The sequence below is a fragment of the Acinonyx jubatus genome, chromosome B1, assembly GCF_027475565.1.
Source record: "Acinonyx jubatus isolate Ajub_Pintada_27869175 chromosome B1, VMU_Ajub_asm_v1.0, whole genome shotgun sequence".
In the NCBI taxonomy this organism is placed as follows: Eukaryota; Metazoa; Chordata; class Mammalia; order Carnivora; family Felidae; genus Acinonyx; species Acinonyx jubatus.
Window position 1 is genome coordinate 111,752,545 of NC_069382.1, and position 16,933 is coordinate 111,769,477.

Sequence of the window (16,933 nt, forward strand, 5' to 3'; positions counted from 1 at the left end):
AGCACCTGAAATAATCGTAGGAGTCTTGAGTGATGTCTTACATTAGGGTTATAAAGAGCATTGGTTTGAGAGAGAGTGAGAGAGAGAAGGGAAGGAAGGAAGAAAGAAAGAAAAGTAGCAAGCGAGCTTTCATAAAAGTTGTATAAAACTTTCATAAAAGTTGAACCCAACTTTTAGCTCAAATACACATGTTGTCATTTGGGAGTAATACATTGGGAATAGCTTTAGAATTTAAAATATAATAGAGAAAACTTTATCATCCTACCTGAAGTTAAGATGTTAGCTTCTGGTTTTTGTTATTACTCTCTTTGGAATGTCCTTCAGTATTTGTGAAATGCATTCAGAAATAGAGAGATACAGGGGTGCCTAGGTGGCTCAGTCGGTTAAGTGTCTTACTTCAGCTCCTGTCATGATCTCATGGTTTGCGGGCTCGAGCCTCACATCCAGCTCTTTGCTGACAGCTCAGACATATTTATAGAGGTGTTTGTTTTAGTTTATCTTTAATAACGAAAATTAGAAACAACCTAAGTATTCAACTATTTGGGACAGATCAAACATATGATCGCACCTGACTTTGATGGATGATAAACTGTTCATAAGACAATCATGAATACTATGTGAAAACAAATATGTGGTATTAAATAATAAAATAAATAAGAACATCAAACCATGTAATAATCTTACAAATGCTTGAAAATATGTAAGCATAAATAAAAAAGACTGGAAGGAAACAGGACAAAATGAAAACAATTTTGATTGAATTGGGTGCATAGCGTGATGGAATTATAGGTGCATTATTATTTTAACAATATATAAAATTTTTAAAAAGAGATCCAGTTTTAGTCCCTCAGTGTTCATATGTTAAGGAGGATGTTAAGCAGATACCTAAGCAACATCTCTCTTCCTTGCTTCAAAAATCTCAGCATGTGTTTTGTTCAGTTCCAGGGGCTTAACTACTTTTTTTTATTATTATTCTGGCTACCGTGGTTATTCTTTGAAAGGCTAAACAAAGTTCATATTGTTTCCTGGCAGCTTCTCTTATTTGCATTAAACCATGAGTTATGGTATTAGTGCATCCTGTTGTCAATTCTTTGAAGAAAGCAGACTTGATAACTCATCTTCTGTTACATAGTAAATGATAGTCCTCTTTCAGGGTGTATTTTATTTCCAAGTTCTTACTCTTTGCCACGTACAAATAACCAGTCAAGATTTTCCTATAATGGTCATTGCTCTTCTGTCAACATTTTTGCCATTTAGCCAAGGAAAGTGCAAGAGTTACAATTATACTGTAACTTTATATACAAAGCAGAAGTTCTTCCAGGAAGTTATGACTTTAGTAAAATATTTTTTGCTCTTCTAAAAGGATAAATAGGCTTCCTATTATTAGTTTATCTGGGAGGTTTACACAACTCATCTTTATAGAAGTTATAGTTAAGTCAGGTTTCTATACATTCTGTAAGATCATTTATAACTGAGGAATATAAACCAATGATCATGAGGATAGAAATACTCCTTTGCATCCTCTCCCAATTTCTAAATACTTTCATTCATTCAGGAATGCATAGTATTAAGAGCACAACCTCTTAAGCTAGATCATTTGAGTTCAAATCTTGGCTGCAGTCGTGTAAATCTAGAAGTTACTTAACCTCTCTGTGCCTTAGTTTCTTCATCTGTTTCATAGAGGTAAGGTAGTACTTACCTCATAGAAATTTGTGAGAATAAGTTGATAAATGTAAAATTCCTGGCACTTAAAATGGTACTATTATTACTAATGTACATGTTTGTGAAGCTGAGAGCACAAATACAAAAATGGCACAAATTCAGCTCTCCAGGTGCCATAGAAAACTCACTTAAAAATCAACTAAGTCTGCAGGGAACTAAAACTGCTCTAAAAATAGTGTTGTTGTTGTTGTTGTTTTTAAATCAAGTAACAACTTTACTACCTTCAGTGGAAAGAAGAAAGCTATCCCATTGTTGGAGCACACAGTAAAGAGCTTTGGGAATGTTTGTAAGTGAAAATGAAATTCTAGTTGATCTTACTTTGAGCCACATGGAAGCATTGAGAGCCAGATTATCTTACCTTTGCTTCTGGGCATTTTATGGACTTGTCCTCTTTAGAAAGCAGTTGCTGGTTCAGAGCCCATGAAACTGGTAGACAACCTCTTCTTTCTTTTTCTTTTTTTTTATTAAAAAAAATTTCTTTTAAGTTTATTTATTTATTTGGAGAGAGGAAGAGAATCCCAAGCAGGCTTCGCAGTGTTAGCTGACAGTGTGGAGCCTGATGCAGGGCTTGAACTCACAAACTGCAAAGATCATGACCTGAGCCAAAGTCAAACGCTCAACCAACTGAGCCATCCAGGCACCCCTACAACCTCTTATTTCTAAAAGGGGAAACTTTTCTGACCTAGTAACCACCATCTTTTTCCCAAATGCCTATTTATTACTCAGTATGACAATGAGAACCACAGTTCTAAATGTTTTATTCTAATTATTTTTTACAGTGAAATTGAGAAACCAAAACCATTTTTACTTTTCACTCTGTGTCAAATGTGTCTAATTTTGCAGGTGTTCAAGGATGTGTGTGTGCATTCAGCTTTAGACTGATTAAGTCTCATAATAATTTCGTTTTTATGTTTCTGAGCTGATGAACCACTTAAAAGTTCTCCATCAGGAGAGATTATGTTTTCATATATCTTTAACTCATTCCACAAATGTTTATTTATTGCCTACAAGGTACCCAACATCATGCTAGATACTCATTTCCGTTGGTAAGTTGCTTCAGCTTTCTTAATGAAGAAAAGACAGAACCAAGGAAATTAACATGTTTTATTCTTGGTCCTGAGCACAGAGAATTTTGGACCAAATGAGCTAACTTGTATTTACATTAGTAGTCACTTTTTTTTCTCCCTACTTCTAGAGCACTGCTGGATAGCTATATCCTTTACTGATCTATATAATGTATGGATTTTGTCTATTTTATTTAATAGTATCTATTTTTTATTATGAGGGTGAGCCTGGGTTGCCTGGAACAGTCGGACAAAACGGAATACCAGGGCCAAAGGTTAGTACAAATAAAACCAAGCAGAATCATTTGAGACATGAGTTTTCATTCAACTGTAAACTGGAACTTTTTTTTTTTAATATCCCACTGATTTTACTTGGATGGAATATTTGTCAATAGTAAAATATGCTGCAGTATAGAACTTTGTGACTAGTGACTAAATTATGTTTGTGACTCTCATTACCATTAAAAATGCAGAAAAACAAATAGAATAAGATTGTCAGAATCTTTATTCTGAGATACTTCAATAACATGAGAAGAAGCCCGTGTTTCAAATATGCCTGTTGTCATTTTGCTATTTAGTGAGCATATTAAAATGTAGGCCATGTCCATACTGCCTAAAGTGTGCATAATATTTACAAGGCTTACTAAAGATGATTTCACAGTGATACTGTGGCCTTTCTTCAATATTTGGTCACCTCCAACACTTACACAACATAACCAGTTAATCAAACAAAAAGTAGAATAAAGATGTGGCATGTGTGAGAGTTTTTTGAGATTTTTATTTTTTTTTTAAGTAATCTCTACACCCGACATGGGGCTCAAACTCAACAATCCTGAGATCAAGAGTCACACGCTCCACTGACTGAGCCAGCCAGGCACCCCACGATGTGACACGTTTGAAATTTTAAAATGGATGTAGTCTGAATTACTAAATGGGGAAAAAATGTAATGAGGATTTTGGGGGGTTGAAAATTTTCTTTGTTTTTTGAAGAACAAATGAATCTGTTAAATATAAAACGATTGGTGACAGTTCAGTTTAAACCAAACAGGCAGACAAATCCCAAATCCTTTGATGAGTGAGCATCCCTTGAAGTACATAACTAATGTCTAATCCCGTCAGCTGTGCTGGTGTGTATCCGTACCCACAGATGCCTGTCAGCTGATTTTACAGATCACATTGCTATTGACAGGCGCCTAGGACAGACCTAAAATTTATAGACCTGTCCTTTGTCTTGCAGCAAATATTCCTTCTGGGACTATAGCCATTCTCCTGTCTTCTCCCCTTTCTTGCTTCATGCTAAAAAGCCAAATGATAAGAGTTAATGCTTAATGCACGTTCTCAGTACTGTTCTTCTGTTGCCTAGCAACCATCAGGATGGATGTTGAGCAGTGAAAGGTGGCCAGAAATCTGGAAAGCCAAAGGGTCAGGCTGAGTCCCAGCAAATGAGAAGAGTCTTGCCTCTAAATTGATTTCAAGTGGCTTTTAGTTTAGAAAATACACAATAATCACCTGAAACCATTTTTTAATGCAGTTTTATCTGATGGCAAAATTTACTGATGCTTTTTTCATAAGAGGAATATTATCATAATGTGTATGATTTATTTTAGAATTTTCCCACTCCATCACCTATGCCTTCCTGGGTAAAGTAAAAATAAGGATTCTCTTCAAAGCACAATTTAGCATTTTAGTCCTCATACTGTCCAGGAAATAATTTTGAATAAAGACATTCTCCTGAACTCACTTCAACTCTGCTCCATTCTAGTATTTTTCCTGAAGGTACCAACTCCTCCTAAAATACTCCTGATTTGGATCATGCTAGTTACCAGCAGGTTAAAGGGAGTTCATGACACCGTGAGGAGGTCCAAGTTTAGGACTGTGTTTATGATCACGTTTGAAGAAGATAGATTGGGGAACTACACAGACCCTAGACCCCTGCAATAATCCAGACACTGGGGCTCCTTTGAGCAGAAGACCACGAAAAGTTGTGTTGGCTCCCCTTATTGATTCTGAGTTTGGGCAGGTTAAAACTTGAAAACAAAGAAGCCGCTCAAGACATTAAATTGCCACCACACTGGTCTTAATGCCCCCAAAGCTGGCTTCTGGAAGATAATCTTAAATATCTTTCTTTAGTCCTTTAAAAACAAAGAATTAAGATTACATTTGATATTGATATCCATGCCCAATTCTTCAAGAAACTCATCTTACTATTTGTTTTCAATACAGCAATTCTATATTGCCAAAATAGAAAATGTCACATATAATTTGCTTAGTATATTCAATATCTCAATTTGTTTGGTGTTGTTTAATTGGGTGTTTTATAATTTAATGTGTCACTCAATCTTTGTTCTTTTGCTCAGGGAGAACCTGGAGATCGAGGAGAAAAGGTGAGAATGATTCTGCCTGTAATTATCTTTTTTCCTCCCTAAAGAGAGGCTAAACCGAACTTATTTAAGTATGGATGGCTAGATAGCAATAGATATAGATACATAAAGATAGACATAACAACCACTGTTCTTGTCAAACTGTTAATTAGTAGAAGGAGAGAATAGTGTAGTTCTTACGTTTGGACAGAGATTTGGGTAAAATCGTTTAAAGAAATGGAAGGAAAGGGAGCAAATTTAAACATTCTATGTCAAACTTTTAAATGGTTTTCAAAAATCCCTAGGCCTGCAACATTTGTTTTGCCTACTTGCTAACACCACTCCAATACTTTTCTAAGCATCCACGTCTCTCCCTACTGCTTCTTAGGTCACTAAGTTAAGGGGATACAGATGTTTACCTGCAACAAATATACTGGGAATTGCCCCACAAAGAATTCCTATAAAAAATAAAAAAGAGAAACAAAAGGAGAAGAATGCCATATGTTAAATTTCTCACAGTCGTCCTTCCTGACTACTTTTGCGGGCGTCCTGATTATTTTTAGACTCCCCATGCATATTGTGGTGCTAATTTTCCTGGTTTTCATGCTATTTACTTTAATAGTGTTTGAGAAATGTGCTGTCTGCGTAGGAAGCTACCAAGATACTACATCTGATCCGGTATTTCTGACAAATTAATACTATCACCTCTAATCACCAAAGTAGTTAGTACATCTAAAGATCCAACAAACTTCTTGACTATAACTGTATTATTTGGCACTGTAAAACAAAAATTAAAAAGAGATTTATTTAAATGGAAGGAGAGCAAACCAGAGGGGAGAACTCACTCAGACCCCTTCATTTCGTGACCACTCGGAGCCATTCTTCCTAATAAGAAAGTTTGTTGTGTCTGTTTTGCTTTTTAATAAAGGGATTGCCATGCAATCTTTTTAAAAGTATGCTAGTAGGCTGCCTATCAAAGGTCTCTCATAATAGATTATCAGTACATTTATTTGGCATCCAACCAGTTTATTGTAATTAACTTGAAATTAATTAATCATCAGATGACTCTGTTGTGTAGAAATTAAGGAGGGAAAAGAAGGAGAGCCAGCGCCGTTCCGGGGATTCGTCAGATAGAGGGGTTCCGGCTCGAGGGCCCGTGCGGGGTGTCCGGCACCACAGACAAATGCCTGAGCAGTTAGCTTCATACATGTTTGAAACAAGAAAAGAAAATGGAGAGAAAAAAGTAAAAGTCTCTCTCCCCTACATCTCTTCTCTCTCCCTTGGAAACCATCATCAATACTTACCTCTTATTTAAAGGAAACTTTTCAATGATGGAAAAGTGACCTAATATGAAGCTAAACAAAAGGGCATTCCAGCCTGTGGAATCTAGCAACAATAATGCATTGTTATTGCTAACGGCTATCATTAGCAGCTCATGGTGTGTCCCCTACTGTCCTAGTTGCTTTACACACAGCATATTGTTTATTTCTTCTAATCCCATAAAGCATTCTTGCCCTTACGTCGTTACACATGTGAAACATGATGTAGGGAGAATTTCATTTGCCCGGTAGGTGCTGGAGCTGGGCTCAGTCTTTCTGGCGCCAACGTCCATGATGTTTCCACTATAACATGCTGTAAGACTTAAAGAATTTGGCATTGAAGGAATCAAAGCATGGATAATGAGTGAAGGACTTTTTTTTTCTTCTAATGCATTGCTTCGTGGCGGAAAGGAGATGTCAGTGAGGGAAGAAGCACAGGAAATCTCAAAAATAAGCAAGAAAGCATAAAGTCTCCAATTTATTTTATTGTAATTATAAAAGAGAGAGTTTTCAAATAAAATCAAAAACATTCATTTCACAAATGCAAAACACAGAAGTGCAGATAAAATAATCTGTCCACAGGTTTTGAGGGGTGTGTCATACATTTTGAAGCTTTGGAGATTTGACTTGAGCTGAACCTGAAGACAGAGTAGGATTTACACGGAGAGAAGGGAAAGGGGAGGGCAGGAACCCAGGTGGCAGGAATGGCAGGAGGAAGGAGACAGAGGTGGTAAGGCATGTGGCATATTGAGGGAATGGTCAGGAAAAAGGCTTTCTTACAGTGGCTCTTTGAGTAGAGGAGAAAAGAGATAGAGTGAAGGAGGCTTTAAGTACCAGCATGAGCTATTAGAAGTCAGAGAAAGTACTGCTTTCTGTTGGTATCATAGAGTAGTTGGAAACAGTTCAGCTGTGTTCATTGCAATAAATTTTACGTGGACCAGTTGGTATCAGGCAACTGCTTAAGTCAAAATGTGTCAGTTCTACAGAATATTCTCAAGAGATTTTAATATATAGTGCATATGAAAGCAAGCTTAAAATAATGAAAACTATCCTGTGTGTAATGTCACCAATATATTTAACATATATCCCGTTTTCCCCCCTTAGGGAGATGCTGGAGAGAGTGGCCCCAAAGGTGACACAGGCGAAAAGGTACAGTTTGTGAAATATGAAAGGGTATGTGTATGAGCAAGAAATCTATTCCATGTATGTGAAAACAGAAGATTTTGAGTGAGGAAAGAGACTGATAGCTTAATATGGTAAGGTGAGAGATAATTCTATGAGTTTGGAAAACATTTAAATATCCAATTTATAAGGATGATCATTCCACAAGCTCTTAGCTACAAATTTAAATATTAAAAACATTTTTTTTAATATTTATTTATGTTTGAGAAAGAGAGAGAGGCAGACTGCAAGCAGGGGAGGGGCAGAGAGAGAGGGAGAGACGAAATTGGAAGCAGGCTCCAGGCTCTGAGCTGTCAGCCCATAGCCCGATGCGGGGCTCAAACCCACAAACTCTGAGATCATGACCTGAGCCAAAGTCAGATGCTTAACTGACTGAGTCACCCAGGCACCCCATAAATATTTTTAAAATAAAATGGGATGTCACAAATTCTAGATAATGTATAGCTAGGTTTCTAGTAATATGGCTTCCATGGAATAAAACCATTTATTCATGTGTAAATGAGGCACTACTCCCTTGATATTCAGAGATATAAAAATACAGTTTCTAGGGGCGCCTGGGTGGCTCAGTTGGTTAAGCATCCGACTTTGTCTCAGGTCATGATCTCTCGGTTTGTGAGTTCGAGCCCCATGTCAGGTTCTGTGCTGACAGCTCAGAGCCTGGAGCCTGCTTTGGATTTTGTGTCTCCCCTTCTCTCTGTCCCTCCCATGCTCATGCTCCGTGTCTCTGTTTCTTAATAATAAATAAACATTAAAAAGATGTTTTTAAATAAAATAAAGTTTCTAAAGTGATTCCATTTGTTGCAATTTGGTTAGAGAACATGTCACAGGATTGGGATGAGATTTAAAAGTTTGAAAGTAAATGTCATTTGATTACAGCCTCTAATGCAGTCTTGAAAATTTGCCTCAACTTGAAAGCTACTAAATTCAGATATTTTGTCAGCCTTCTCATTCACTTTTTTCATCTTTTAAACTATTATTAGTGTTTATATTACAGTGGTCTTGTGGTTCATCTTCCATCCTCTTTTCATACTGCTCTCCCCGTCTATCATTATAGCTTTTGCTTGGATTCATACTTTATAGACATCTCTGACATAGGAAGGGCCTTTTATTTCACTTGTGCTGTATGCTAAGAATTAAGAAAAGAACTTTTAAGAAACTGAAAATAAAATGGTCAGATTTTAATTAAAATCAAGCAAAGTAATTGAATGATTAAAAAAAGATTTATTCATTTAGGCTCACATTGGAGAATAAAAATATTTCACTTTGAAAATTATTACAGTGCAGATGGTTAATGGTTAGTCATAAAAACATACTCATAAAATAAAGAGAAATTTATCTTTCTCATTCTTATAAATATTAATATAAATATGGCATGGATGATGGTAGGAATGAATTAATGTCACCAAGTAGCAATTATGTTTGTGTTCAAGGAGCAGTCCAGAAATTAGAGTCGACCCTCAGCTTCTTATAGACCAAGGTTTCTCACCTTCAGCATTATTGACATGTTGGGCTAGATAATTCTTTCTCGTGGGGGGCGTTAGATATTTAACAGCATTCCTGGCCTGTGCCCACTAGATACCAGTAGTTGTGGCAACCAAACCTATCTCTAGACATTGCCAAACGTCCCTGAGGGACAAAATCACTTCTAGTTGAGAAGCACTGCTATAGACCCCTTTTATATACCTGTCAAATTTAATTATCATGCGGCAATAAAATATGGCATGAATATGTTTAATACTTAATAAGACCAATGATATACCTTGATGACTCTCAAAGTCAGCGTTTCAACCCCCAGAAATATAAACCTGGATATTATATTTAACTTTTTTGTTTATACTCAAAACCAGAGGTCATCAAGCCTTTCCTGTAAAGGGCCAGAATATAAATATTTTAGGTTTTCTGGGCCTTGTGGTCTCTGTCACACTACTTAACTCTGTCCTTAGAGTGTGACAGCAAGCATAAACAATATGTACACAAATGAGTATGGCTGTGTTCCCATAAAACTTTATTTCTGGACACTGAAATTTTAATTTCATGTAATTTTCATGTGTCATGAAATATTGTTCTTTTCATTTTTTTCTTAACCATGTAAAAATGTAAAAACCATTCTTAGCACATGGGCCACACAAAACTGGAACTGGCCCACAGGCCTTCGTTACGAGTCTCTGCTTAAAGAAAGGAAATCTTCTAAACAGAGAGCAGTTTTTTTGAGTGAAAAAAGTTTATGCCAAGTCTGAACAATACCTATGTGGATTTATGTAGAGAATTTTATGCTTTTAGAAGTTGCATTTAAAGCTTCATTTTTAGAATGTAGACCAATAATTGTTTCTTTAATCACACATTTTTAACATTTAATTTTCCAGTAGTAAAGTAACCTTTTTCTTTGAAAATTCCAAGTTCATCTCAAAGGAATACTGTTTTATATTAATGCAAATCATTTACCATATTGACTCACACATAGTAAACTCTCAATAAATGTTAGCTTTCTTACCACATGGAAATTGAAATCAACTAGACTGGTTGTTTTCTTTTTTATCAAGAAGTTTTACTAGTCAACTGAAATTAAGTACAAGAAATCCTTCAGTTGAAACGGAAATCATTTCTATAAACTTTCAATAGGTCTAAACAGGGGATTGTAAATAGGAATGTGTAACGTATAATATGTAATCTGACCTGTAGCATTCATCCCGAGAATGCCGTAATTGGAATATAATTTTTGATGTGTTTTTTTAAAACATTTCCTGCTTCTGTCATATAATTTGTTTCCAGTATGTTGGAAACAGTCTTCTCATGGCCTTTGGGTTCAGTATGTGAAACTCATTCATCATGTACCAAGTTCTAGATGTAAAATCAAAAAATGCCTTTTTTTTTTTTTTTTTGCCATTGATGTAGTAAATTACGTCATTGACTGATTCATTTTAATAGGATTTTTTTTTTTTTTCCTTTTGATCCAACTCAGTGCCTTTGGATGGTAAAGCAATCTAAACCTTTCCAGACTGGTCATCTGGAAATGCTGTGGAACTGTAAAAACCACTAGGCTGGGTTTTGTCCATGGCCAGCAACTGCCGTGCACTCTAGGCTTGAGAGTGTCATGCCAGAGAATGATTTCAGTCATGTGTGGAGTGACTGTGCAAAGGTTATGTTCTGCTCTTTGGAGTGTTAATGCCACCCAACAAATGCAGAAATGGATTTGTTATCTCTTTTGGTCAACTTGAAAGTAGGTGTTTGTGCAGCACGCTGAATGGTTTGACCATGCCACTCTATTACTCACAATTCAGTCTGCAGATTCAGAAGCTCTACCTTCGCTGTCTAGCAACAGCCTCTCTGTGCCTTCATTTTCACTGCTCCCTCAGTCTCCATTCCTGTAAACACACTGTCTTCTTAGTTTATGCCCACATAGCATCTTTGATTTGCATCCTCTGAGCCTTTCCAGAATCCACGCCCATATTTGGAGCTACCAATCAAATTATCTTTTCTTAAAATCACATGTGAAGGCCTGTCTAAGAGGGCCCCCACCCCCACTCACCTCCACATTGCACCATCCCGGGTCAATGCAGGGCCCTCTCTAACTTGGCACATATGGTTCTCTCACCTTACAACACTCTCTGTCCACTCCCTCCTCCATGTTCTATTCTTCAGTCCACTGAGACCTTAATTTATAAGTCATTTCCCTAAGGCAGCCTTTCAGTCTCCCCCAGATTGCTTAGGCTACCTACTCTGTGCTCCCATAGCACTCTTTAAAGTCCCTTTCATAACTGTTATTGGGATTTATTATAATTCCTTTTTTAATTGGACATCCGGCTCATTGGAGAAGGAAAAACAAATAAATAAACAAACAAAAAACTATATGATGCCAAATTATTCCCAGCATCAATCCATGTTCCTGGCATATAGTTGTAAGATAATAAATATTTATTGAATAAACAACCTTAAAAAATTTTTTTTTCCTTTCAACTGTTTTTTATTTTTGTGGAATGGCAGATCTCTTTCCTGTGACAAGCATTTGTTTATCATGTCTTCTGGCATATAAAGGGCACAGAATATCCTAAACATGAGAATCTCTTCCTACCCCAGATTAAAAAAAAAAGAAAAAAAAGGAAAGTATTTTTCATGCTTTCAACCAATAACATTTTTGTGTACATATATTGGTATGTGATTATCATGAGCACAGGTCAAGGGCAGGGATTGTAATTGCATTGCTTCCTGTTTCACCCAGCTCCTCGCATCCCTGCAAACAGCTGGCACATAATGGGTGCTCAACAAACATTTACAGAATGAATTAATGAATGACAGAAATGTCACCATATTCACTTCATTTATCCACATAGACTTTATTAACACATGCATAAAGTCATATACCAACTATTGTATTTGAAAATTAGCATGACCAAAACCAGAAGCTCTTTGTGTTTGAATGATCAATGGTAAAGCCCAATCTATTTATCTCAAGTGTCTCCTCAAAGAATTTTCCCATTTGTGACTTACCCTGTTAAAACTTGGGTTTCCAGACCAGCTGACTTATGAAGCTAAGAGTCTACTTAAGACATACTTGGGAGTGGAAGAGAGCCAAAGCATAAGAGACTCTTAAAAACTGAGAACAAACTGAGGGGGGTGGGAGGGTATGGAGGAGGGCACCTTTTGGGATGAGCACTGGGTGTTGTATGGAAACCAATTTGACAATAAACTTCATATATTGAAAAAAAAAGACATAGTTGGGTTTTCCTACTGTAATCCTGCGTTTGCTCTCACTTTTGCAGAAATGAGGATTATGAACACTGACTGTTTTATTTCCACTCCCTGCAGCATTATCCTTTAAAATGTTTAACTTATGACTGGCTTTCAGCAGTTGTCTTGCCACTTAAAAGTTAGAAAAATTCCTCAAGATTTCACAGTCTAAGTTTTTAAAAAGAAAATTAAAATATCACTCATAGTCCCCCATCAAATGCAACTGCTCCAATTTCCACAAATAAATCAGCCTTTCAGGAAATTGTCCTTTTCTTTCCATCTACTTCCTATGAGAACTAAATCTAGTCCTTATTCTCATTTGTGGATTATCCAGCCACTTTCCACTAAGACACTAAAAATAAAAGGTTTTAAACTGCAGATAATACAAGCAGCTTCCTTTTATTTACAAGTTTACTGGAACCTTTATGCCCTGTTGTCAAAATGAAATAAACCGATAATTCTTATTCTAATAAAAAGAACATGGCAATGGAATATAGGAAGTCCAAAATTCACTTATCCTCTTGTTGCTTCAATGTCCTTGTCTATTAAATGAAAACAGTAATATCTGCCCTATCTCATCAGAGTTTTATGAGGTATAAATGAGATGAGGGAAGGGACTTAGCAAAGTCAAAATTGCTTTTAGGAATACAAAGGTCTTATTGTGCAAACTATTACAAACCTGATTCATTGGTGTTGATGGCTTTCAGATTTGATTTAGTAGAAATAGAAATAAGTATTATTTTATTAGCCACATTTATTTCACTTCCCATTTGGAACTCAATCGAATGTTAATGATTAGAAAGAGAAATCAGTATAATATAGTAATTAAGGTCCTTTTCTTATGTTTTGTCATGTTTTAATTTTTCCTTGGGTTAAAACAATTACAGATATCACAGAGGATCACATATACATCAGTTTCCTCAGTAAGCTAATTTATTATTCCCTTCTTCTTCCTAAGCTTGTTTTCCTTCCTAAATTTTTTTCATTTTTTTAAGCTTATTTATTTTTTTGAGAGAGATAAAGAGCACAAGCAGGGGAGGGGCAGAGAGAGAGGGAGAGAGAGAATCCCAAGCAGGCTCCACACTCAGCACAGAGCCCCGCACAGGGCTTAATCGCACAGACCATGAGTTGGACACTCAACCTACTGAGCCACCCAGGCGCCACTTTTTCATTTTGATCCTTGACTGCTGACTTATTTAAAACATTCTCTTTGAGATTTGTTCATTTCTTCATCATATATGTATTGAGCATATACTATGGGCTAGGCACTGAATAAAAATTGACACTGAATCTGCCTCCATGTGGCTGATTGTCTAATGAAGGGACAGACAATAAGTACGTAATTATGGAGTGAGCTATGCAGGACATGAACAGAGCTCAGTGTGAACAGTAAGATGTGGATGTAAGGGGCATAAATCTTAAGTTGGTTGGTGAAAGGTTCTTTGAGGCAGAGCCACTTAAGCCAAGACCTCAAGAGAGAGAAGATGCCAGCCTGCAGAGGGGGAAGGGATTCAGAGAGGGGGACAAGTGCTCAAGGCACAGAGGCCTGAGGCCTCATCTCTGTCTCTGAAAGAGAGCGATGAGGAGCTTCCTAAATCCAGAACAAGGAACTAGACCCCTGGAGTTCCTTGAGCACTTGCACAGATGTGACAGCTGAGGAAATCCAAGTATGTGCCTTCCTCCTTATGGCTGTTCCTATCTTCTTGACAGTCTCAAATGGCTAAGTTTTCTCCCTGTTTTGCCTTGTAGCATGTTCACGGGACAAGGGGCTAGAAGGAGCTTAAAAATCTAGGCCCATTGCTGGCTTCATTTCAGAAATAAGCAACATTCTTAACTAACCTCCCTATTCTTTTCTACTAATCTCTCTGCTTATTTTATAGCATATTTGCTTTGAAAATGTAGTCACCCTCTGTGAATTCCCAAAGGAATACATTGGCTTTTAGAAAACCAGATTCTATCTCAAGATTTTCTCTCAGATTGTACATGTGTCCCTGCCACCCATGAGTCGTCTATCATCCTGTTCTGGTGACTGCATCACAATGAAATAAATGTAAAGCTAGAGAAAATGTGCCGCTCATAACTGTGACTGTGCTTCATGAAGAAAACAAACTGACCTGCTACGTGGCTTTTTCCAGCTCGACATCATTAACCCTTTGACTTCATCTGCTGAACCCTGACTTTCTGAAGACCCAGAGGGTCAAGGAACTCCCAGTAACTGATAGCCCGTGACATTAATAAATTCCAGAAATAGAGAAAACCAAAGTTCCAGGTCTCCAAATTATAATTTACTACTTTAGAACACACTTTTAGCACTGTATCAAGGGAAGAGATACATATTTGTATATTTATATTTACTTTAAGGAATATAGTCGTTAAGTATTTTGCTTTCAAAATAAACCCATGTTTTTAGAAAGTGCATTGTTTACCTTGGAAATTGTTTACATCTTAACAGCTGATATGTTGATACCATTTTATGGAGCATAGTCAGGCCCGTTAGTCATGGGGCTCCCTTTGAGTGCCATGTCGAGATGGTTTTCTGTGTGTTTGTATGTTTCCTATTCTCATAACTTGTGGAATAATCTCCCACGGGTTTTGTTTTAGGGTGACCCTGGATCATCTGCGGCAGGAATTAAGGTAACTATAGCCTTGTGAGTGTTTATACCCCAGGAGTTATAGTGTTGAATTTTATAAGTCTCTGCTTTCTCTTCTTTTGTTCCAAGTTTGATGGTTATAACTGTTTTTATTCTTCTTCAATAATCAGCTTCCAAACACAACAGGGAGTATCTACTAGAAATCTGGTAAAGGCTTAAATAAGAGGTCTTGCCTTCACTTGTCTCTGTGATTGGTTTTTATGGAAATGTGGATTCATATGTGAGCTTTAGTTATGTCCGCAGCAAAAAAAAAAAAAAAAAAGAAAAAAAAAGTTCCTGTTCCTGTCTCTAGTGAGATATAGAGTAATAGAATAAAGTGAATGAAACACATATGATCAAGGAGACTAGGCTGTCTCTGTGAAAGTGTCCAGAGGCCTGAGGTTTTGGAAAATTGTCTTAAGACTGTTTCTTTTTTTTCATCTTTGGTTTTCTTTGGTCAGGGGGAACCTGGAGAATCTGGTCGTCCAGGGCAAAAGGTAACATCTTTATTCTAATGTGTTCTTTGTCTCATATTTGCCATTTTATATCTACTACCCACTGTGTAAAATGAAAGCAATTATTGCAAAATGATACAATTTTCATGCTTTGCATGCGGAGTGTTATTGATTGTTCTGCATTTTAAAACGACTGATGCTGACCATAGCCAAATATGAAACACTGTGTACATGTAAAAAGATGCTTTATTAACTAATGTCTGCATATAGTCTGCTGTTTGAGGCTAACAAAGATCAGTTGGGTTGGAATGCCAACAACTTATCTTGCATGTTTAAAGATACTCTGCATGTTTCTATCATTCATGAGAAGAAATGAATATTTACTAAACTGTTTCAGTAGGGAATGATAGTTTCTTATATTCCTTTTCTTTTCATTTCAAATACTTCCTTACTGATAATTTTTTATGTGAATCATATCTACCTATGCAATGAATGTTATGTTATACAAACCAGATTTGTTAATAAACTAAATTTTAATTGGAGACACTAGCCAAGTACTTTAACCAATCTACAGATACATACGTGATTTTTTTTTAATCATTTGTGCTTCACTTCAGTGATCAATTAGAGGATATGCAATGATTATTTTTTGCATTCATATTCTCATTTGGGTCTGAGGCAGGAAACAACTGTTAGCAGTTTATTGTCTGAGCATCTGGATATCAGTGCCCAATGTGGTTAGATTTTAGATAACAGATGTATTGTAGCTAACAAGTAAATGTGAATTCCACAGTAGGTTAAAGCTCTTAAGATCACGACTCTGCATTTATCTAGCAATAGTTGATGTTGTAGAAAAAATGTGATTAGAGACATAGAATTTACCTCATTGGTATAAAGGAAAACAGAGAATAAATCTCATTATAGGAGTTTGGAACCTTAAGACATGAAAAAAATAATGTCCCCACACTCTTGAAGTCATTGAGAAGAAGATCATTGCTTTGCTTTAAAGACTTAACGATGAAAGTAATTTTTGAGAAGGTCTTTCATGTTCTTTTAAAATTTTTAAAAATAGAGTTTTCTTTGAAACACAGGCTCTAAGAGCAATGATTCCTCAGGCCCAGTTTCAAGTACAGTTCAGACTTTTTCAAAGGGCCCAGCAGAACTCTGCGAAATTTTCTATTTAATCCCTAAGATTTCCTACTGATTCTTTATGTAAGAAATTTGAAATTAGTGCTATCATCAGAGATCTATGGTCTACTTTGGTTTGAAAAAGCAAATAATCTTCTCAGATGATCTAATTTTAGATTCCTTAGTATTTAAAATTTAAAGGCTAAATTTAAATTACTCTCTAAATCTGATATACTAAAAGAAATGCCTACAAGACTATTATGTCTTTTTAACAAAAACTGAAACAAATCTGCTATAATCTTGTATAGGTCCCACTGTTTTCAGAGTGGAAGATCTAAAATGATTTTC

General features: G+C 36.4%; 1 protein-coding gene across 1 annotated transcript in view; it reads left to right on the forward strand.

Annotated features, from left to right (window-relative positions):
* COL25A1 (collagen type XXV alpha 1 chain) overlaps nucleotides 1-16,933 on the forward strand; it is a 460,013-nt gene that overhangs the window by 371,674 nt on the left and 71,406 nt on the right. The window contains exons 13-17 of the mRNA XM_053217073.1: nucleotides 3,008-3,061; nucleotides 5,144-5,170; nucleotides 7,570-7,614; nucleotides 14,974-15,006; nucleotides 15,464-15,499. Coding sequence (XP_053073048.1) covers nucleotides 3,008-3,061; nucleotides 5,144-5,170; nucleotides 7,570-7,614; nucleotides 14,974-15,006; nucleotides 15,464-15,499 — 195 coding nt within the window. The remainder of the gene's footprint in view (nucleotides 1-3,007; nucleotides 3,062-5,143; nucleotides 5,171-7,569; nucleotides 7,615-14,973; nucleotides 15,007-15,463; nucleotides 15,500-16,933) is intronic.